Below are 16200 nucleotides of genomic sequence, written 5' to 3' on the forward strand. Positions count from 1 at the left end.
TACCAGTATTAGTATTATACTTAACTGCCTTGACTCAGCTTATTTTTTCACTTTTAAATGGAATCAAGGGGCTATCCTAGTGGCTCAGTGGTGAAGAATCTGTCTGCCAATGCAGGAGACACGGATTCAATCCCTGGTCCAGGAAGATCCCACATGTCGTGTGCCACAACTGTTGAGCCTTTGCTCTAGAACCCGGGAGGCACAACTACTGAACTCATGTGTTGCAACTACTGAAGCCCATGCCTGTGCTCGGCTGTGAAGCACCTAGAACCTGTGCTCTGCAACAAGACACGCCCCTGCAATGAGAAGCCCACACACGTCAGTGAAGAGTAGGCCTCACTCACTGCAACTAGAGAGTAGCCCAAGCAGCAATAAAGACCCAGTGCAATGAAAAATAAATAAATGAAATGGAAAGCATCCTACTTTTGCCAACACTTAAAGCGCTTAAAGTACTCTTATTTTTATTCTTTCATGGACTCTAGGTTGATATGGCTTCATTGTCTTTTTCTGACTTTCCTTAATGTCATATTTTCTGGTATTGCATTAGAAATCTCTAGATGTGCGACCGACCCCAGGGATGACCAACTTAAAGCCTGGTATACTCGCCCCCATCCAAAACTGGGGGTGGGGGTAGGGGAGGATACTACAGGAATAGAGAAAACCATGTGGTGACTCTCTGCCCGAGGTCAGGCCCTGGTCTCTACCCTGCCACTCCTAGGAGAACAAGGCTGTCCCAGTAGTCAGGCCTCTGATGACACAATAGGGGACAAAGCAGAAAAGAGAGAGACGCAGAATCACTGTCCACAGAATCCATGGGAAAGAGAGTTCAGGCAGGGTTTGGGGGTGTTCAGCTGCTCCTAAGTCAGAGGTTTCATGTTGGTTGTTTTATTAAATCAGTTATTCTGTCTATTTGATAAAATAGTTATAAACATTCAAAGCTGAATAAAATGCTTCTAAAAATATTTCTACATTCTAATCAGATCATTCTTAAGTAAAACTTCCTGATTATTTTATCATACCTTCTCCTCCCTTAATTCCTTCAAAATGTTCAGTGATTTGCTTATCACAAAAAGCCTACCAAATTTGCATTTCTAAAGAAAAAGCACTATCAAGGATGAACACTTCATTTATTGCCTGTATAATCACATTTGCAATGTTGTTCATTATAGGATAATTTTATTGAGCCACCATGCAAATCTTCCTTGAATACACGGATCCATTAAACTGATAGCTACTCTCAAATCTAAGCCATTTGAAGGAACAAATAACTTGTAGGCAACAGCTATTATTTAGTAGGCAAAACTACTAAACAACTGGGTGGCACTCAAACAATTCATTTGATTTGTCAGAGTTACATTTTTTAGAAAACTAAATTATACAGTTCACACCAAGTATACTGTTTCTATCCCTCATGTCCATTAGATCCCACGTATGAATCAGATACACTTGACTTTTTAATCCCAGTCCCACTCACTTATCCCAGATTTAAATATGTGACTGCCAAACTAATTGCAGTAAATCCACAACTTCATATGAATGACTTTTCATAGCTTCTCTCCAGCAAACATACACACACACACACACACACACATATATATATACACACATGTACATACATTTTTATGTCTTCAGGGCCTCTCAAAACCTTATGGTAGGAACAGGAGATTGGCTTGATGGCCATGGGTTGGAGTGTTGCTTTTTATTGAGTGACTACTATGAGAATTTTCCTCATTGTGAACATTACTCTGACATTATGCTAAGTATTTTATCTGCAGTAGATTCTGTTTTTACCCTCATTTCACAACTGGAGGAATTGAGTGTAGTAGGCAGAATAAAGGTTCCCCAAAGATGTCTACATCCTAATCCCTGGAACCTGTGAATATGTTACAAGGCAAAAGGGACTCTGTAAATGTGATCAAGTTAAGAATCTTCAGAGCTTCCCTGGTAGTTCAAGTGGTAAAGAAACTACCTGCAATGCAGGAGACCCAGTTTTGATCCCTGTGTTGGGAAGATCCCCTGGAGAAGGGCATGGCAACCCACTCCAGTATTCCTGCCTGGAGAACTCCATGGACAGAGGAGCCTGGAGGGCTACAGTCCATGGAGTCGCAAAGAGTTGGACATGACTGAGCGACTAACACCTCACCTCACCTTCTGATGGGGAAATAATCCTGGATTATTGGGTGGGAACAATGCAATCACAAGTAGAGTTATTAAACAGAGGGAGGCACGAGAATCAGAGAAGATATAACAACAGAAGCAGAGGTCAGAGTGATACAGGGCCATGAGCTAAGAAATGTGGGCAGCTTCTAGAAACTAGAATGTCAAGAAAATTGATTATCCTCTAAAGCCTCAGAAGCCCGGTTGATATCTTGGTCTTAGCCCAGTGAGACTCAGTTGGACTTCTGACCTCCAGAACTGTAATACATTTGGGTTATTTTGAGCTACTGAGTTTGTAGTTAGTTACAGTAGCAACTGGGAACTAATATGCTAAGTTTTTGTGATGCTAAGTAATTCTTCAAGAAATTCTAGCTTACAGCAAATACAGCTCCAGACCTTTGAGCTTTCCCATTCGGTTTGGGGAAATGATGTTCTACATTCTCTAGCATGCTGCCTTACAGACCTCTAATCTGGTTGGTTATATAAACATGAAAAGGCACAGTTTCTATTTTCGCCCAAATAAACCCTAGATTTTAAAACTATAAATCGTTTCGAGAGCTTGTCAAAAAAGCAAAAGGATGTGAGCAAGGGTCAGCCTTGTTTTCTTTGATTGCTTTTTTCTTTACAGAAAAAAAAGCATGCAGCATGAGAGAGGAAACGACATTGGTTTTAGGCACTGGTTGAAGGAGATTTTTTTTTCTTTTTTGTAGTTCCAACATGTGACTGCTTAAAGGCGCCTTGGTAAAAATGAACATGTTGCCCATCTTCACAGGGCTCAGAGCCATTTCTCCATCTCTGAGCCCAGCCCCACCCCAGCCCTGGCAAGCAGCTCCTACTGGTTCTTCAAATTCAGGGGCAGATAATTCGCTTTCTCTCCTCTTCTCCTCCCAGAGAAGACACTGAATCCCTTCTCCTCATGCCTGCCTTCAGATCACCCGACTATATGGCCTCACGACAGTTAGCACAGCAATAACAAGGACCGAGGGCATCACTTGATACATTTCACTGCTGAAGCCTGGAAACTAACCTTGTTTAATGTTATTTTATGCAGAATCTAAAACAGGCAATTCACACACTCTCTGCCCCCTTTTCAGTTATCCTAGCTACTTCTTCAAAAACTTTTACAAGTGGCTGATACCACATAAAAGTTTGATTATTTTACTATAAAAACAATTTATACTCCTAGAGCATCTTTAGGGCAAAGAAATGGGGTCACAATAAGAAAGGAACCCTTTACTGAAAGCCTAGGACATATGCTCCAGGCTTGTTATGTATATTATCCTATGTAGCCTTTGTAACATTGCAGTGAAGTAGGTGTTATGGCCTTTCCACAGATGGGCAAACTGAAGCACAGCATGGTACACTAACTACTTGCTACAGCTACCTGCTAAGGAGCAGGAGGACACAGGCCAATCTGAATCCTAAAGCCAAGCTCTTTTCAGGACACTTAACCCTTTTCAGACACGTCCTTCACAACGCACACTCTGACTGCATGCTCAGACTGGCTGCCTTACCTTTAGGAATAACTTGACCTTGACACCTACAAAATGGGACAAAAACTAACAGTCAAAACAAATGTTTGAAACAATTTAGCATCACGGAGCCTACTGAACAAAACCATTACAATTTCATATCATTACAGAGTATTAATACTGAGTTGCTAGCATGTGATTGACCTCAGTAAGGTGGGAACTATCACTTTAGAATATGCTGAGAAAAATCTTATGACCTCAAGCTATAGAGAAGAGTTTCCAATGCTGTGAGCTACTTCTGTACTCATTCTTCCCACACTGAAAGGGTACAGAAAGGAAGAGTTACTCCACGGATCACCAAATCCCTTGCCAAGTGACCTCAGGCGTAGGATACTCCCCAGCAATGCTCTTTCCTTGTGGCTCACCCTTCTTGTCCCATATCCATTCTCAACAACCTCCCTCACTTGTTCACAGTCATTGCAATTGCCATCAAGTAGCCAGCTGAAGCCTATCTGTGGTCTCTAAGGCCACTTTACCATCCTCCCAGGTGCCACCTATCGTAGCCTCCAGAATCAGCCCAACACCAGAGATTCTTCCAAGTCAAACCATGGCGTCACCAGCTGAGTTGCAAATTTTCACTCTGGTCAAGTTGTATCCATGCAAGCAGAACAAATCTGTCTTCCACTATAGTTCTAGGCTTTAGACTTAATCCAATCAATTTCATTTCAAGCTAGCTGTTCCTACGAACAACTTCAAGTAATTAATTTGAGAGAAAAAGAGAGGAAAGACACCAAGAAAGATAACAGACACATATGCTATGCCTTGGAGAAGGCCATGGCACCCCACTCCAGTATTCTTGCCTGGAAAATCCCATGGACGGAGGAGGCTGGTAGGCTGCAGTCCATGGGGTCGCTAAGAGTCGGACACAACTGAGCGACTTCACTTTCACTTTTCACTTTCATGCACTGGAGAAGGAAATGGCAACCCACTCCAGTATTCTTGCCTGGAGAATCCCAGGGACGGGGGAGCCTGGTGGGCTGCCGTCTATGGGGTCGCACAGAGTGGGACACAACTGAAGCGACTTAGCAACAGCAGCAGCAGCAGCATGCTATTCCTTAAGGTCGAAACAAATGTCATCTCCTTTGCGAGGCCTTCCCCACCAGCTAGAAGTTCTTTCATAATAGTTATTTAATAGTTATTTATGAACATGTTCCGCCTTCTCTACTAGATTGACAGCTCTTTCAGCTCTGTAGCCATTCCATGTTTACCTGTGTAACCCATATTGTCTGTAGCACAATACTAGATATACCTACTCATTAAGTACTTGTGTGTTGCATTAATTTTTGTGTATATTAAGGTATGTGTATAAACAGAAAGGGCTTCCCAGGTGGCACTAGTGGTAAAGAGCCTGTGTGACAATGCAGGAGACATATGAGATGAAGCTTCAATCCCTGGGTCGGGAAGATCCCCTAGAGAGGATATGGTAACTCACTCCAGTATTCCTGCCTAGAGAACCCCATGGACAGAGGAGCCTGGCAGGCTACAATCCATGGGGTCACAAACAGTCGGACAGGACTAAAGTGACTGAGCATGTATGCATGCATATATAGGAAACGAAGTTCAGAACTGAGAAAACATCTATGCATATAAAGGAATTAGGAATCTTCTTAACACTTAAGTCAATTACTTTTCATAACAAAAGTACTAATGTCAGTTGCACCCAATATTGTATTGTGTGAGGTGCACACAGGTATCTCTTGTGCACCATAAACTCTCTGTTTAAAAATCTTAAGTTATTATTCCCATAATACAAAATCATGTGTAGAGCTGGAGATACAATTTTTTCAAAATAAAAAGATTCATATCCTAAACTGTAATTTTAAAAATACTATCTTGTGCTAAGAGCTTTATTAGAAAATAAACCAGTTACTCACCCATGGATGTTCACTGACATTCAACAAGAATAAAATTCCTACTGGTTTATTTCCCTGATCTTACTTTTGATTCCAAATGTCATTCTGTTCTATGACTGATTGTCACTCTCACATTTTTTGTGTGTGTTGTCTTGATTATTTAAACAAGCTTTTAAATCATAGCATCAATAACATTATCTTAAGTTTTGAAAGAAAAAGAGCAGCACCGAAAACTGGACTGATGACCAGTTAATTATTAAATTAGCTAGTGTTATTTCACATTTCTCCAAACGACATCTAAATAGCCCTTCTGAAATTTGCTGGGAATTTGGTATATAAGTGAACCAATGATGGGAAAAATTGAAAATGTATCTGAAAGAAGAGATTTCTAAATTCTAGCTTATAAATAACAGTGAGTCACTCTTTTTTTCCTTTAAAAAAAGGTAGTCAACGGGCTACAATTCTGCATCTTTAACATTTGAATTTGGGGAAATATTTTTTTTTAATTTGAGGAAAAACTGAAATCAGAAAGAATTCAAATCATCACACTTAACATTTTTTCACTTATCCAGTAACACGTAGCCTTTTTAAACACTGATAAAGTCATCTGCAGATCTGTCCATGATACCATAATCTACTTGTCCATGGTAAAAAGAAGGATGAATCCTTTTGTTCAATATTATTTAATTGATAACTAGTGACTTTAAGCTACTCTGCCAAGTGAGTCAATATTGTTCATACACTCTTAAATAAATACTATGACGAAGGATGCTTCCTCATAAATTTGATCACATTTATGTGATCACTGTTAAGATCACAGTGCCCTATGTCCATATCACAGTAATCACATCAATAAAATCCACGTAAATCCAAGTCTCCATTTTCGCCCTCCGTCCTGAAAAGCCCCATTCAGCAGTTTGTGCTATAGCACCATGCTGCAGCATTCCTGCACTTCAACTTGGGAACAGGCTTTCCAGGACTGCAGGCAGAGCCCTTACCGCATTCCTTCTGAACCTCATCTTGCCTCTCGGGGGAGTTGCTTCTGCCATCTCGCCTATACACAATAACAGGCTTCTTTTCCAATTGTCAATGCAACATTGATGAAATATGAGCTGCGTCTTAGGTAGTATTTAAAAGCGGCAGCCAAAAATCTCTATCAAACAAAGCTACTGTGGCTGCTTCCATTACCACCCTGGCAGCGCTGCAAAAAAAAAAAAAAAAAAACCCACTGTCTCTGATTAGTCAGCTGACAGATCCCTTCCTACTGCTCATTGTAATTCAGAGTCCACACATTCCCCCAATTACTTAGCCTGATTGAACCTCATGGATTAGCTGGTGCTGGACTTCTCAGGAAGATCAGGCTTTTCCTAAGAGTGGAGGAAGAAAAAAAAAAAAAAACTCTCCTCCTAGGGGCTAGATGGGGCTGGCTTTCTCTGCGCAATTTGATTTTTAAGGTGGAATGCTAAGAATCTTTGTGAAGGTAGTATTAACTGATATCTTTATTCTTGCCCTACCCCGCTATGTAACTTGAAATTCAATTCTGTTTTTTATTATTATTATTAAATTCTATTCTGGGTTTAAGCCTGGGAAAGGTTAATAGTTTGTGGGATTTTGTCCTGATGATAATCTAAAAAGAACAGAACATGCAAACTTTCTGAGACGGGTAGGATTCTTTCCCGAAGGAACATTTCCCCAAAACGTGTAACTAAAAAAAAAAAAAAAAAAAAAATATATATATATATATATATATATATAGTCTCCTATCATTATGAAGTATAGCCTAACTGCATAGTTTCTTTAAAAATCTAGAAATTAAGGTCTTCAAATCAAATTATATAATTACTTCACAGACACTAGTTTAAAATAATATATGAAGACAATTAGATCTATTTATACAATGGCTGTTTTCACCAGAAAGTCTTTCTGAATGTCAACTTTTACTCTTGAAATTAGCTTGTATTCGATATTTACCTCTATTGCAAACAGTGTCCAATGGGCTATTAATGGTTGAGATATAATTGATGTGCTTTTGAGTATGGGTATAGAAACTATACCATAAGCAGAAACATTTAAAATATTTAAATAAAACAACGCTGAAACTAATCTATAGCCAGTCAGATGTCCTCATCACCTGCACCCCCACTCCTGCCTGGCAATTATGCAAATAAAGGGACCTTGGATGCAGAGCTCTTTGCTGGGCAGACTTCTCAATTCCCCACTGAGACAGCATCCCTAGGAAACAGAAAGGGGAGCTTCACCTCCCAAGAAACAAGTCATTATTCCTTTATTGACCCCAAATCAGTAGTGCTGTGCTGTACTGTACTTAGTCACTCAGTCGTGGCCGACTCTTTGTGACCTTATGCACTGTAGCCCTCTAGGCTCCTCTGTCCATGGGGATTCTCCAGGCAAGAATACTGGAGTGGGTAGCCGTTCCCTTCTCCAGGGGATCCTCCCAATCCAGGGATTGAACCCAGGTCTCCAGCATTGCAGGCAGATTCTTTACCATCTGAGCCACGAGCGAAGCAGTATCAAGACCCAATTCCAAAACTGATGCCATATGCCAACCAGTCACTCAATGAAAATTAATTTCATCAAACTGGTAGTTTTGGCCAAAAAGAAAAAAAAAAAAAGCTGGGCTGGGGGATTTTAAAAATGCCTTATTATAACAAGTGCTATATTTAGTGTTAAATATTTGATTCTTATCATGAACTAAAGTTTGTTCAACAAGCCTAAGGACTGATCCTAAAGGCCAGGGCATGATAAATACCTGGATAAGTATCATTCAGCCCCACTGATAGGAGTCTTCAGTACATAGAGGGCAGATGTATTCTCTCCAAAGGAATTTTACCTTTTTCTAAAAAAAATTATTAATGTATTTGTCTATCCACAAGTCCTTTGGAAAATGATAGGAAGCAGCAAGTGGAAAGGTCACCAACTGGAATTCATGAAAATTCAATTCTTGCTCCCACTCTTTTGGTTACGTAGCTATCTGACCTTGGATTCATCACATAACCTTTCCAAAATGCATATCGCATATCAATATAATTCCCTCATCTATAGGACAATTTATAAAGACATCCACCCACAGGACTTAATCAGGAAACAAAGAGAATCAACATTACTTAATAAATGTGAAAGTGTTTGAAAAAGCAAAAATATATTATATTAAAGTCGACGTTTTACTATTTTGGTGATTTTCATGAATCTGGTATTAATTCTTCTCTCCATTGCTTATGATTAAACACCTCTGTTTTAAGAAATAAACAGAAAAACTACCATACTGACTTGCCCAAGATGAGGAATAATTCATAATGGGTATGAAAACAATAATGATCTCATTCATGATACCGTGTGAGTGTCAGTGTATTTCTTATACTCGTCAGCAAGTTAGTAGAACAAAAAAGAACACTGGTTCAGAAGTCCAACAACTTAGATTTCTGTCTTGCTTTCACAACTAAACCAACTGCCTCTGGTGGGTGTGGCCTCCGTGTCGGTTGTGAGATGAAGGAAGAATTTCATTGGTTGATGATACTGAACTCTCAAAGAAAAACATGGATTGATTCCCAGCTTCTCTGGTCTGATAGAGCAAGTTGACCACATGGCACTTCCACAGACAGCCCCACTCTTACCAGCTCAGGAACAGCCTATGGGTTCCTCACCTCCCTCTTTTCTATGAAAGAACTATCAGACAATATCCAGATGAGCCTAATAATGTAAAAAGATCATCTCAGCTGTGGGCAAGACCACATCTCTCATACTTCTCCTTTAGAGACTCTCTGGGTCTTGGGGAGCTAGGGACTAGACTCTTATCAGGGAGATATGTCATTTTGCAGGTGACTCCCTACCCTCTCTATCCCAGGGGAAAGAAAAATCTAGAAAGATACGCACCAAAATGTTAAAAAATGCTTATTTCTGGATGGTTAGATTATTAACTATTGTTTTAAACCTCCTTCTTTATACTTTTCAATATACAATGTGTATACAACAAGGCTATTGCTGTTTTATAAAAAGTTCCCATAAAAAACTGCCTTCCTTTGAAAGGCATAGGAGACTATGAATCTCTTCTCACTCAACTTGAACCATTAACTACTCATTCTTTCCTATAAGGTTTTCTATTGAGTAGAGTTGTTCAGCTCAATCTCCTTTACCAATTCTTCTCTCTAGTTTCCCACCTCTCTGTTCCATCTATTTTTTTAGCCTCCATCAGAATAAAAATAATCTGTACCCTCACAAACAGAAAGTAAAATGCAAAACAAAAATAAGAAGTTATTATAGAATAAATTGGTACTTACTGAGATTTTTTGGAGAGACATTTTGAGAGAAGACCAGGTATCCAATCTTCGATCAAGAATAATGGTAAATCGGGAGTCAGATCCATTTTGCCTAGAAGATAAGAGGAAGTAATATGTTTTTCTTAATAGTAATCCAACTTTGCTAAATATGTCCTTACTTCTGATTTACATTTACATGTGATATCTGGCCCGAAGACAGATTTGGAAAGCTATCACAGTGTGCTACAATGGAAAATCAATTTAATTCCATCAGACCAGTTCAGTTCAGTCACTCAGCCATGTCCGATTCTTTGCGACCCCATGAATTAGAGCATGCCAGGCCTCCCTGTCCATCACCAATTCCTGGAGTTCACTCAAACTCATGTCCATCAAGTCGGTGATGCCATCCAGCCATCTCATCCTCGGTCATCCCCTTCTTCTCCTGCCCTCAATCCCTCCCAGCATCAGAATCTTTTCCAATGAGTCAACTCTTCGCATGAGGTGGCCAAAGTATTAGAGTTTCAGCTTTAGCATCAGTCCTTCCAAAGAACACCCAGGATTGATCTCCTTTAGGATGGACTGGTTGGATCTCCTTGCAGTCCAAGGACTCTCAAGAATCTTCTCCAACACAGTTCAAAAGCATCAATTATATGGCGCTCAGCTTTCTTCACAGTCCAACTCTCACATCTATACATAACCACTGGAAAAACCATAGCCCTGACTAGAAGGACCTTTGTTGGCAAAGTAATATCTCTGCTTTTTAATATGCTATCTAGGTTGGCCATACCTTTCCTTCCAAGGAGTAAGTGTCTTTTAATTTCATGGCTGCAATCACCATCTGCAGTGATTTTGAAGCCCAGAAAAATAAAGTCTGACACTGTTTCCACTGTTTCCCCATCTATTTCCCATGAAGTGATGGGACCAGATGCCATGATCTTCGTTTTCTGAATGTTGAGCTTTAAGCCAACTTTTTCACTCTCCTCTTTCACTTTCATCAAGAGGCTTTTTAGTTCCTCTTCACTTTCTGCCATAAGGGTGGTGTCATCTGCATATCTGAAGTTATTGATATGATTGATATATTGATATTCTACTACATTTTAAAATTTCTTTTTGCCACTTACGTCAATCTTTTAAACAGGCAAATGCCACTAAAATGGATTTGGAATACTGTGATTTGGGGCATGGGTCAACATTGTAGACAGCTCTCCTTCATGACATCAGATTTAACTTCACGGCAATCCATCATAAGTCAATGATCCATTAATTCATTCAGAAAAACACTGTTACATCTCTTACCTGTTCCTTGAGGGAAGGCAGTGTAATGGATAATAAAACTTTTATTTGCCCTAAAGCGACCACTTTCAAGCTTTAAGAGGTACAGTGTAAATTTTGTTTTCTGAGATTTGATTTTTGTTCATGCATGCTTAGTCACATCAGTCGTGTCCAACTCTCTGTGACCGCGTGGACCATGGCCCGCCAGGCTCCTCTGTCCATGGGATTCTCCAGGCAAGAATACTGGAGCGGGTTGCCATTTCCTTCTCCAATGATAAAGTATGAAGTGAGTGAAGTAACGTCACTCAGTCGTGTCCGACTCTTTGCGACCCCATGGACTGTATCCTACCAGGCTCCTCTGTCCATGGGATTTTCCAGGCAAGAGTACTAGAGTGGGTTGCCATTTCCTTCTCCACTTTGTTCATGAGACTCTTCATAATATTACCATTTTAGATTAATGCCTTCTTAGTTTTCAGGATTAATAACAGAAAACACTTCCTTTAAAAAACTTGTTTGCAAACTAAATAAAATCTTTAAGGGAGCTTTGGAAACTTTCCCCTTAAAGCATTCTCATCTCAAATGATTTCTAATATCAAGAAGTTACTCCTAATCCATTTCAATATCACTTTTGAGTCTATTTAACTTTGTCTTCTTATTTTATCCTTGGAAGAAATGAAGAATATCTGTCCAGCTATTAGCTAGTGACAGTTTCTTTTAGACTTTAAAGTATGATCATCAGTTTCAACCTATGTTCTTCTGCATGGGGACAAATACTTCTTGGCCCCCAATTTTGTTTTCATAGATCCTCAGTATAATTTTTATAGCAATTTAAGTTGAGTCAGCTTCAGCTTCTAAGTTATTTCTTATCTATTTGAAAGTGAGTCTTACAAATCATTTACAATAATAATAGCCACACTAAAACATCATTTTCTTGTTATTACATTCAAATAGGTATCCAAAAAAGAAACCAAATTGAAGAAAACAGTGTAATGAAATGCTGTACCTTGCAACAGATGTCAAGTAAGTCAGTACTTTTGCTATAACTTCTTCTGGTATGCATTTGAAATTACAATTTTCTGGAAACGTAATGATCCAAGCATCATCCTTTCCCCGGCCACCTAAAACAGTATAAAAAACCACATTAACATTTATGTCATAACAATGTAAAAAAGAAGATTTTAGATTTGAGAGAGGTGATAAAGAAGACAGGTTGGGGCCAATGCAACTTTTATAAGGATGATGACCTCCACAGAAACCAAAATGGCACCATGCTCCTGCTTAAGTGCAAAAAGTGGCAGGGTGGGGCACTTACCCGGGGGCCAATGATTAAGACTCCACGTTTCCGACGCAGAGGGTGAGAGTTCAATCTCTGGTCGGGGAACTAATATCCCATGTGCCATGTGGCATGGCCAAAACATCTTTTAAAAATGCAACAGGGTGGTTTTGAAATTGAAAAGAAGAAAGAAAGAAAAAGAGAGAGGGGGGAAAGACAGAAGAAAGAAAGGAAGAGGGGAAGGAGGAAGGAATAAGAGCAAAATGAGCAAAAAATGTCACGGAATGTGTGTAATAAACATAGTTGAAAATATCACTGTTCCCTCATATTGGACAACCATGGGTATTGGGAAATAAATGTTTCTATACCAATACTATGAGTTTAAATTCAAAGTGAGTCACTGACAGCTTGATAACAAGTGGAAACCTTGAAAAAATTGACCACTTAGAGTCATGGTGAACATGGAAGAATATAGTATACAAACTACAGGTAATAAGTAATGTTCTAATAGATTGGTGGAAGAAACAACATAAGGAATAATAGCGACAATGGTATAGGAATCTTACTAATGCAAAGAAAGAAAGACCACAAAGTATAAAATTCAGTGTTCATCCCACTCTACAGTCCTCTACACAGCCTGGAGGATTGAGAATGAAAGCCACTTAAGTGCAGGGGTGAAAATTCCATGTGCCTAAGGTCCCACTCTATAGTCAGCCTAACACCTGGGCACAGAGTAGGTGCTCAATACATATTTAGTGTTAAATGGAAGTTGAAGGATTATTTTAGGCGGCAAGTTGCAGGGTGGCCTTTGAATCTGGCTTGCTAAAAGAAAATTTCTGAGAGATTTTGTTGTAATTCTTATTTGGCTGAATTTAAGTGAATAGAGATATAAGATATAAAAAAATTCAATATGCAATAAAACTATGACAAAGGCAAAGGAGATAAAGTAGAATGATAAAACAACTAATTCCAAAAGAAAGCAAAAATGGAAGGAAAAAACAAAGAACAGGACAAATAGAAAACAAATAGTAAAATGATAGATTTAAACCAAGCCATATGCATAATCACATTATAATGTGATTGTAAATGTGAAGTGTAAATGATTTTGACACTTCAATTAAAAGTTAGAGATAGTCTAATTGAATAAAACAATCAAGACCCAACTATATACTGTCTACGAGAAACAGACTTTAAATATAAAGGCACAATGCATTAAAAGGAAAAAGATGAAAAAAGATATATCATGCTAATTAGTTCAAAGGAGACTGTCTAATATCAGACCAAATAGATTTGTCAAAATTAGGAGATCATGTGATAATCAAACGGTGGTAAATTCATTAAGAGGACATAACATTCCTAAGTGCTTATGTATCTGATAACAGAGCTTCAAAATACAAGAAAGATGGATGGTATGGGGAGGGAGGTGGGAGGGGGGTTCAGGATGGGGAACACATGTACACCCGTGGCGGATTCATGTTGATGTATGGCAAAACAAATACAATATTGTAAAGTAATTAGCCTCCAATTAAAATAAATTTATATTTTAAAAAAAGAAACAAAATGGATAGAGCTCCAAGGAGAAATAAACAAATTCACAATTTTAGTTTCACCACTCCTCTGCATTACTGATAGAAGAAGTAGCTGGGAAATTCACTAGGAAACAGTACACCTGAACAACAATTTCACGACAGTGACTTAAGTAATGTTTCTAGAATACTCTATCCAACAAAAGCAGAACACACACTCTCCACTAGAGCACTTGGGAAAAGGTCAAATTCATTCCTTGCCTTAATCTTTCTCAACAGAAACTTAAGGGAGGGTCCCCATTCCCATAATACTTTTTTAATCAGACTAGGCCAAAGTAATGAATCAAACTAGACCAAAATAATAAATCAAATGATGATAAATCTTTATAACATTCTAGACGTAAAGAGCAAGATGAAGAAAGATAATCATGGAAAATGATGGCATCCACCCAAGAATTTTAAAGGAACTCAAAGTAGAAACTGTACAACTCTGAACCAAGAGATTTAGCCAAGCATGAAACAAGGGGCCTCTATAGATAGGGTATGGTGTAGAATTAGGAATATAAGTAATATATAACATATAATGCAACATATATATAAGTTAGACTTGCCGGGCAGTATTTAGGCAAAGATCCCCTGGAGAAGGAAATGGCAATCCACTCCAGTACTATTGCCTGGAAAATCCCATGGACAGAGGAGCCTGGTAGGCTACAGTCTATGGGGTTGAAAAGAGTCAGACACGACTGATCCACTTCACTTTCACTTTCACTGTCATACCTATCAAAGGAGAGAATGTTGGTTCTTATAAGGGTAGATTCTCATCAACTAATCAATAAACTGTTATCACCACTGAGTACCCACGAGTGTTGCTGTTGTTGTTTAGTCGCTAAGTCATGTCTGAGTCTTTGCGACCCCATAGACCACAGCCCACCAGGCTCCTCTGTCCGTGGGACTTCCCGGGCAAGAACACTGGAGTGGGTTGCCATTTCCTCCTCCAGGGGGTCTTCCCAGATCAGGGATCGAACCCACATCTCCTTCATTGGCAGGCAGGTTCTTTACCACTGACCCATCAGGGAAGCACAAGTGCTGTATGTACTAGGTAGTAAACATGTGAGAAAAGAAAGGAGATATTGATATTCTAAATAGGAAGGTTTTTGTTATTTTTAACATTGGGAACCCTTTCTTCAAAAGAAATGATAGGCAAGATGTATTTTGAAAACTACAAAGATCAGATAAGAAAGGAAATTATGGAGAGTGATCTAGATCGGGAAACAGGTCCCAAGGCTGTTTCTATTTGAACATAATTTTAAAAACACTGAGGAGCTTCAGTAAAATCCCTTAATCTCAGTAGTAACATCCCTTAATCTCAATAGTGAAAGCCTATCGCACATTTATACCACTTATAAAATAAAAACATAAAACCTCATTAAGTTACCACTAATTCACAATTACTGCTAATTCTAATCATTAAAGCAGAAGCCAGATTGAAGTGTCCAATTAGGATCATCTATAAAGTAAATGCTCATTTGGTAAACCAAGCATGTAGGTATCACTTTAGGAGAAATAACTTAACTACTTAAAAGGAATAAGATTGTCTCTTGTACTCTCAACACCTAAGAAGGATTTTCATACAAACAACACATATACTTGTAAACTGTTCTTATCCATTTAATACAATAACTATAATGTTTAATGGCATAGTTCAAGTTACTCTAACACCTGAAAGGAATTTGCTTGTCTTTAAGCAAAGTTTCCCCCAGATATCTGGCCAGATTAAAACAAGAGGGATGGTTTCCTATTGCTGTATCTCTAAAAATATGTAATGCTATTGAGCAGCTTTATTCACAAGAGCCAAAAGGTGCAAGCAACCCAAATGTCCACCAATGGATGAATGGGTAAACAAATTAACTCATCATACAATGGCATATTCTTCAGCCTTAAAAAAGGAAGGAAATTCTGATATATGCTACAACATAGAAAGACCTGGAGGACATTATGCGAAATAAAAAAAGCTAGTCACAAAAAGACAAATATAGCATGAGTCCACTCATATGAGTCACCAAAAATAGTCAAATATGAAGATACAGAAAGTATCAATATAATGGTAATTGCTAGGTGTTATAGGGAGGAGGGAATGAGGGGTTATTTTTTAACCAGTTCATGGAGAAGGCAATGGCAACCCACTCCAGTACTCTTGCCTGGAAAATCCCATGGGCAGAGGAGCCTTGTAGGCTGCAGTCCATGGGGTCGCAAAGAGTCAGACACGACTGAGCGACTTCACTTTCACTTTTCACTTTCACGCATTGGAGAAGGAAA

The 16200-nt window shown here is 38.9% G+C and overlaps 1 protein-coding gene across 8 annotated transcripts in view; it reads right to left on the reverse strand.

The window, feature by feature from the left end:
• The window catches only part of MCF2 (MCF.2 cell line derived transforming sequence), a 125404-nt gene that overhangs the window by 69133 nt on the left and 40071 nt on the right, over window positions 1-16200 (reverse strand). For 5 of the 8 annotated variants that reach the window (XM_070784608.1, XM_070784606.1, XM_070784605.1 and 2 more), the window contains exons 3-4: window positions 12089-12203; window positions 9835-9925 (exon numbers count right to left, since the gene is read on the reverse strand). In XM_070784608.1, coding sequence (XP_070640709.1) covers window positions 9835-9925; window positions 12089-12203 — 206 coding nt within the window. Of the gene's footprint in view, window positions 1-6540; window positions 7172-9834; window positions 9926-12088; window positions 12204-16200 lie in introns of those variants that run through there. The other 3 variants (XM_070784612.1, XM_070784611.1, XM_070784610.1) reach the window with 3 other exon arrangements.

This window comes from Bos indicus, chromosome X, assembly GCF_029378745.1.
Source record: "Bos indicus isolate NIAB-ARS_2022 breed Sahiwal x Tharparkar chromosome X, NIAB-ARS_B.indTharparkar_mat_pri_1.0, whole genome shotgun sequence".
NCBI classification, from domain to species: Eukaryota; Metazoa; Chordata; class Mammalia; order Artiodactyla; family Bovidae; genus Bos; species Bos indicus.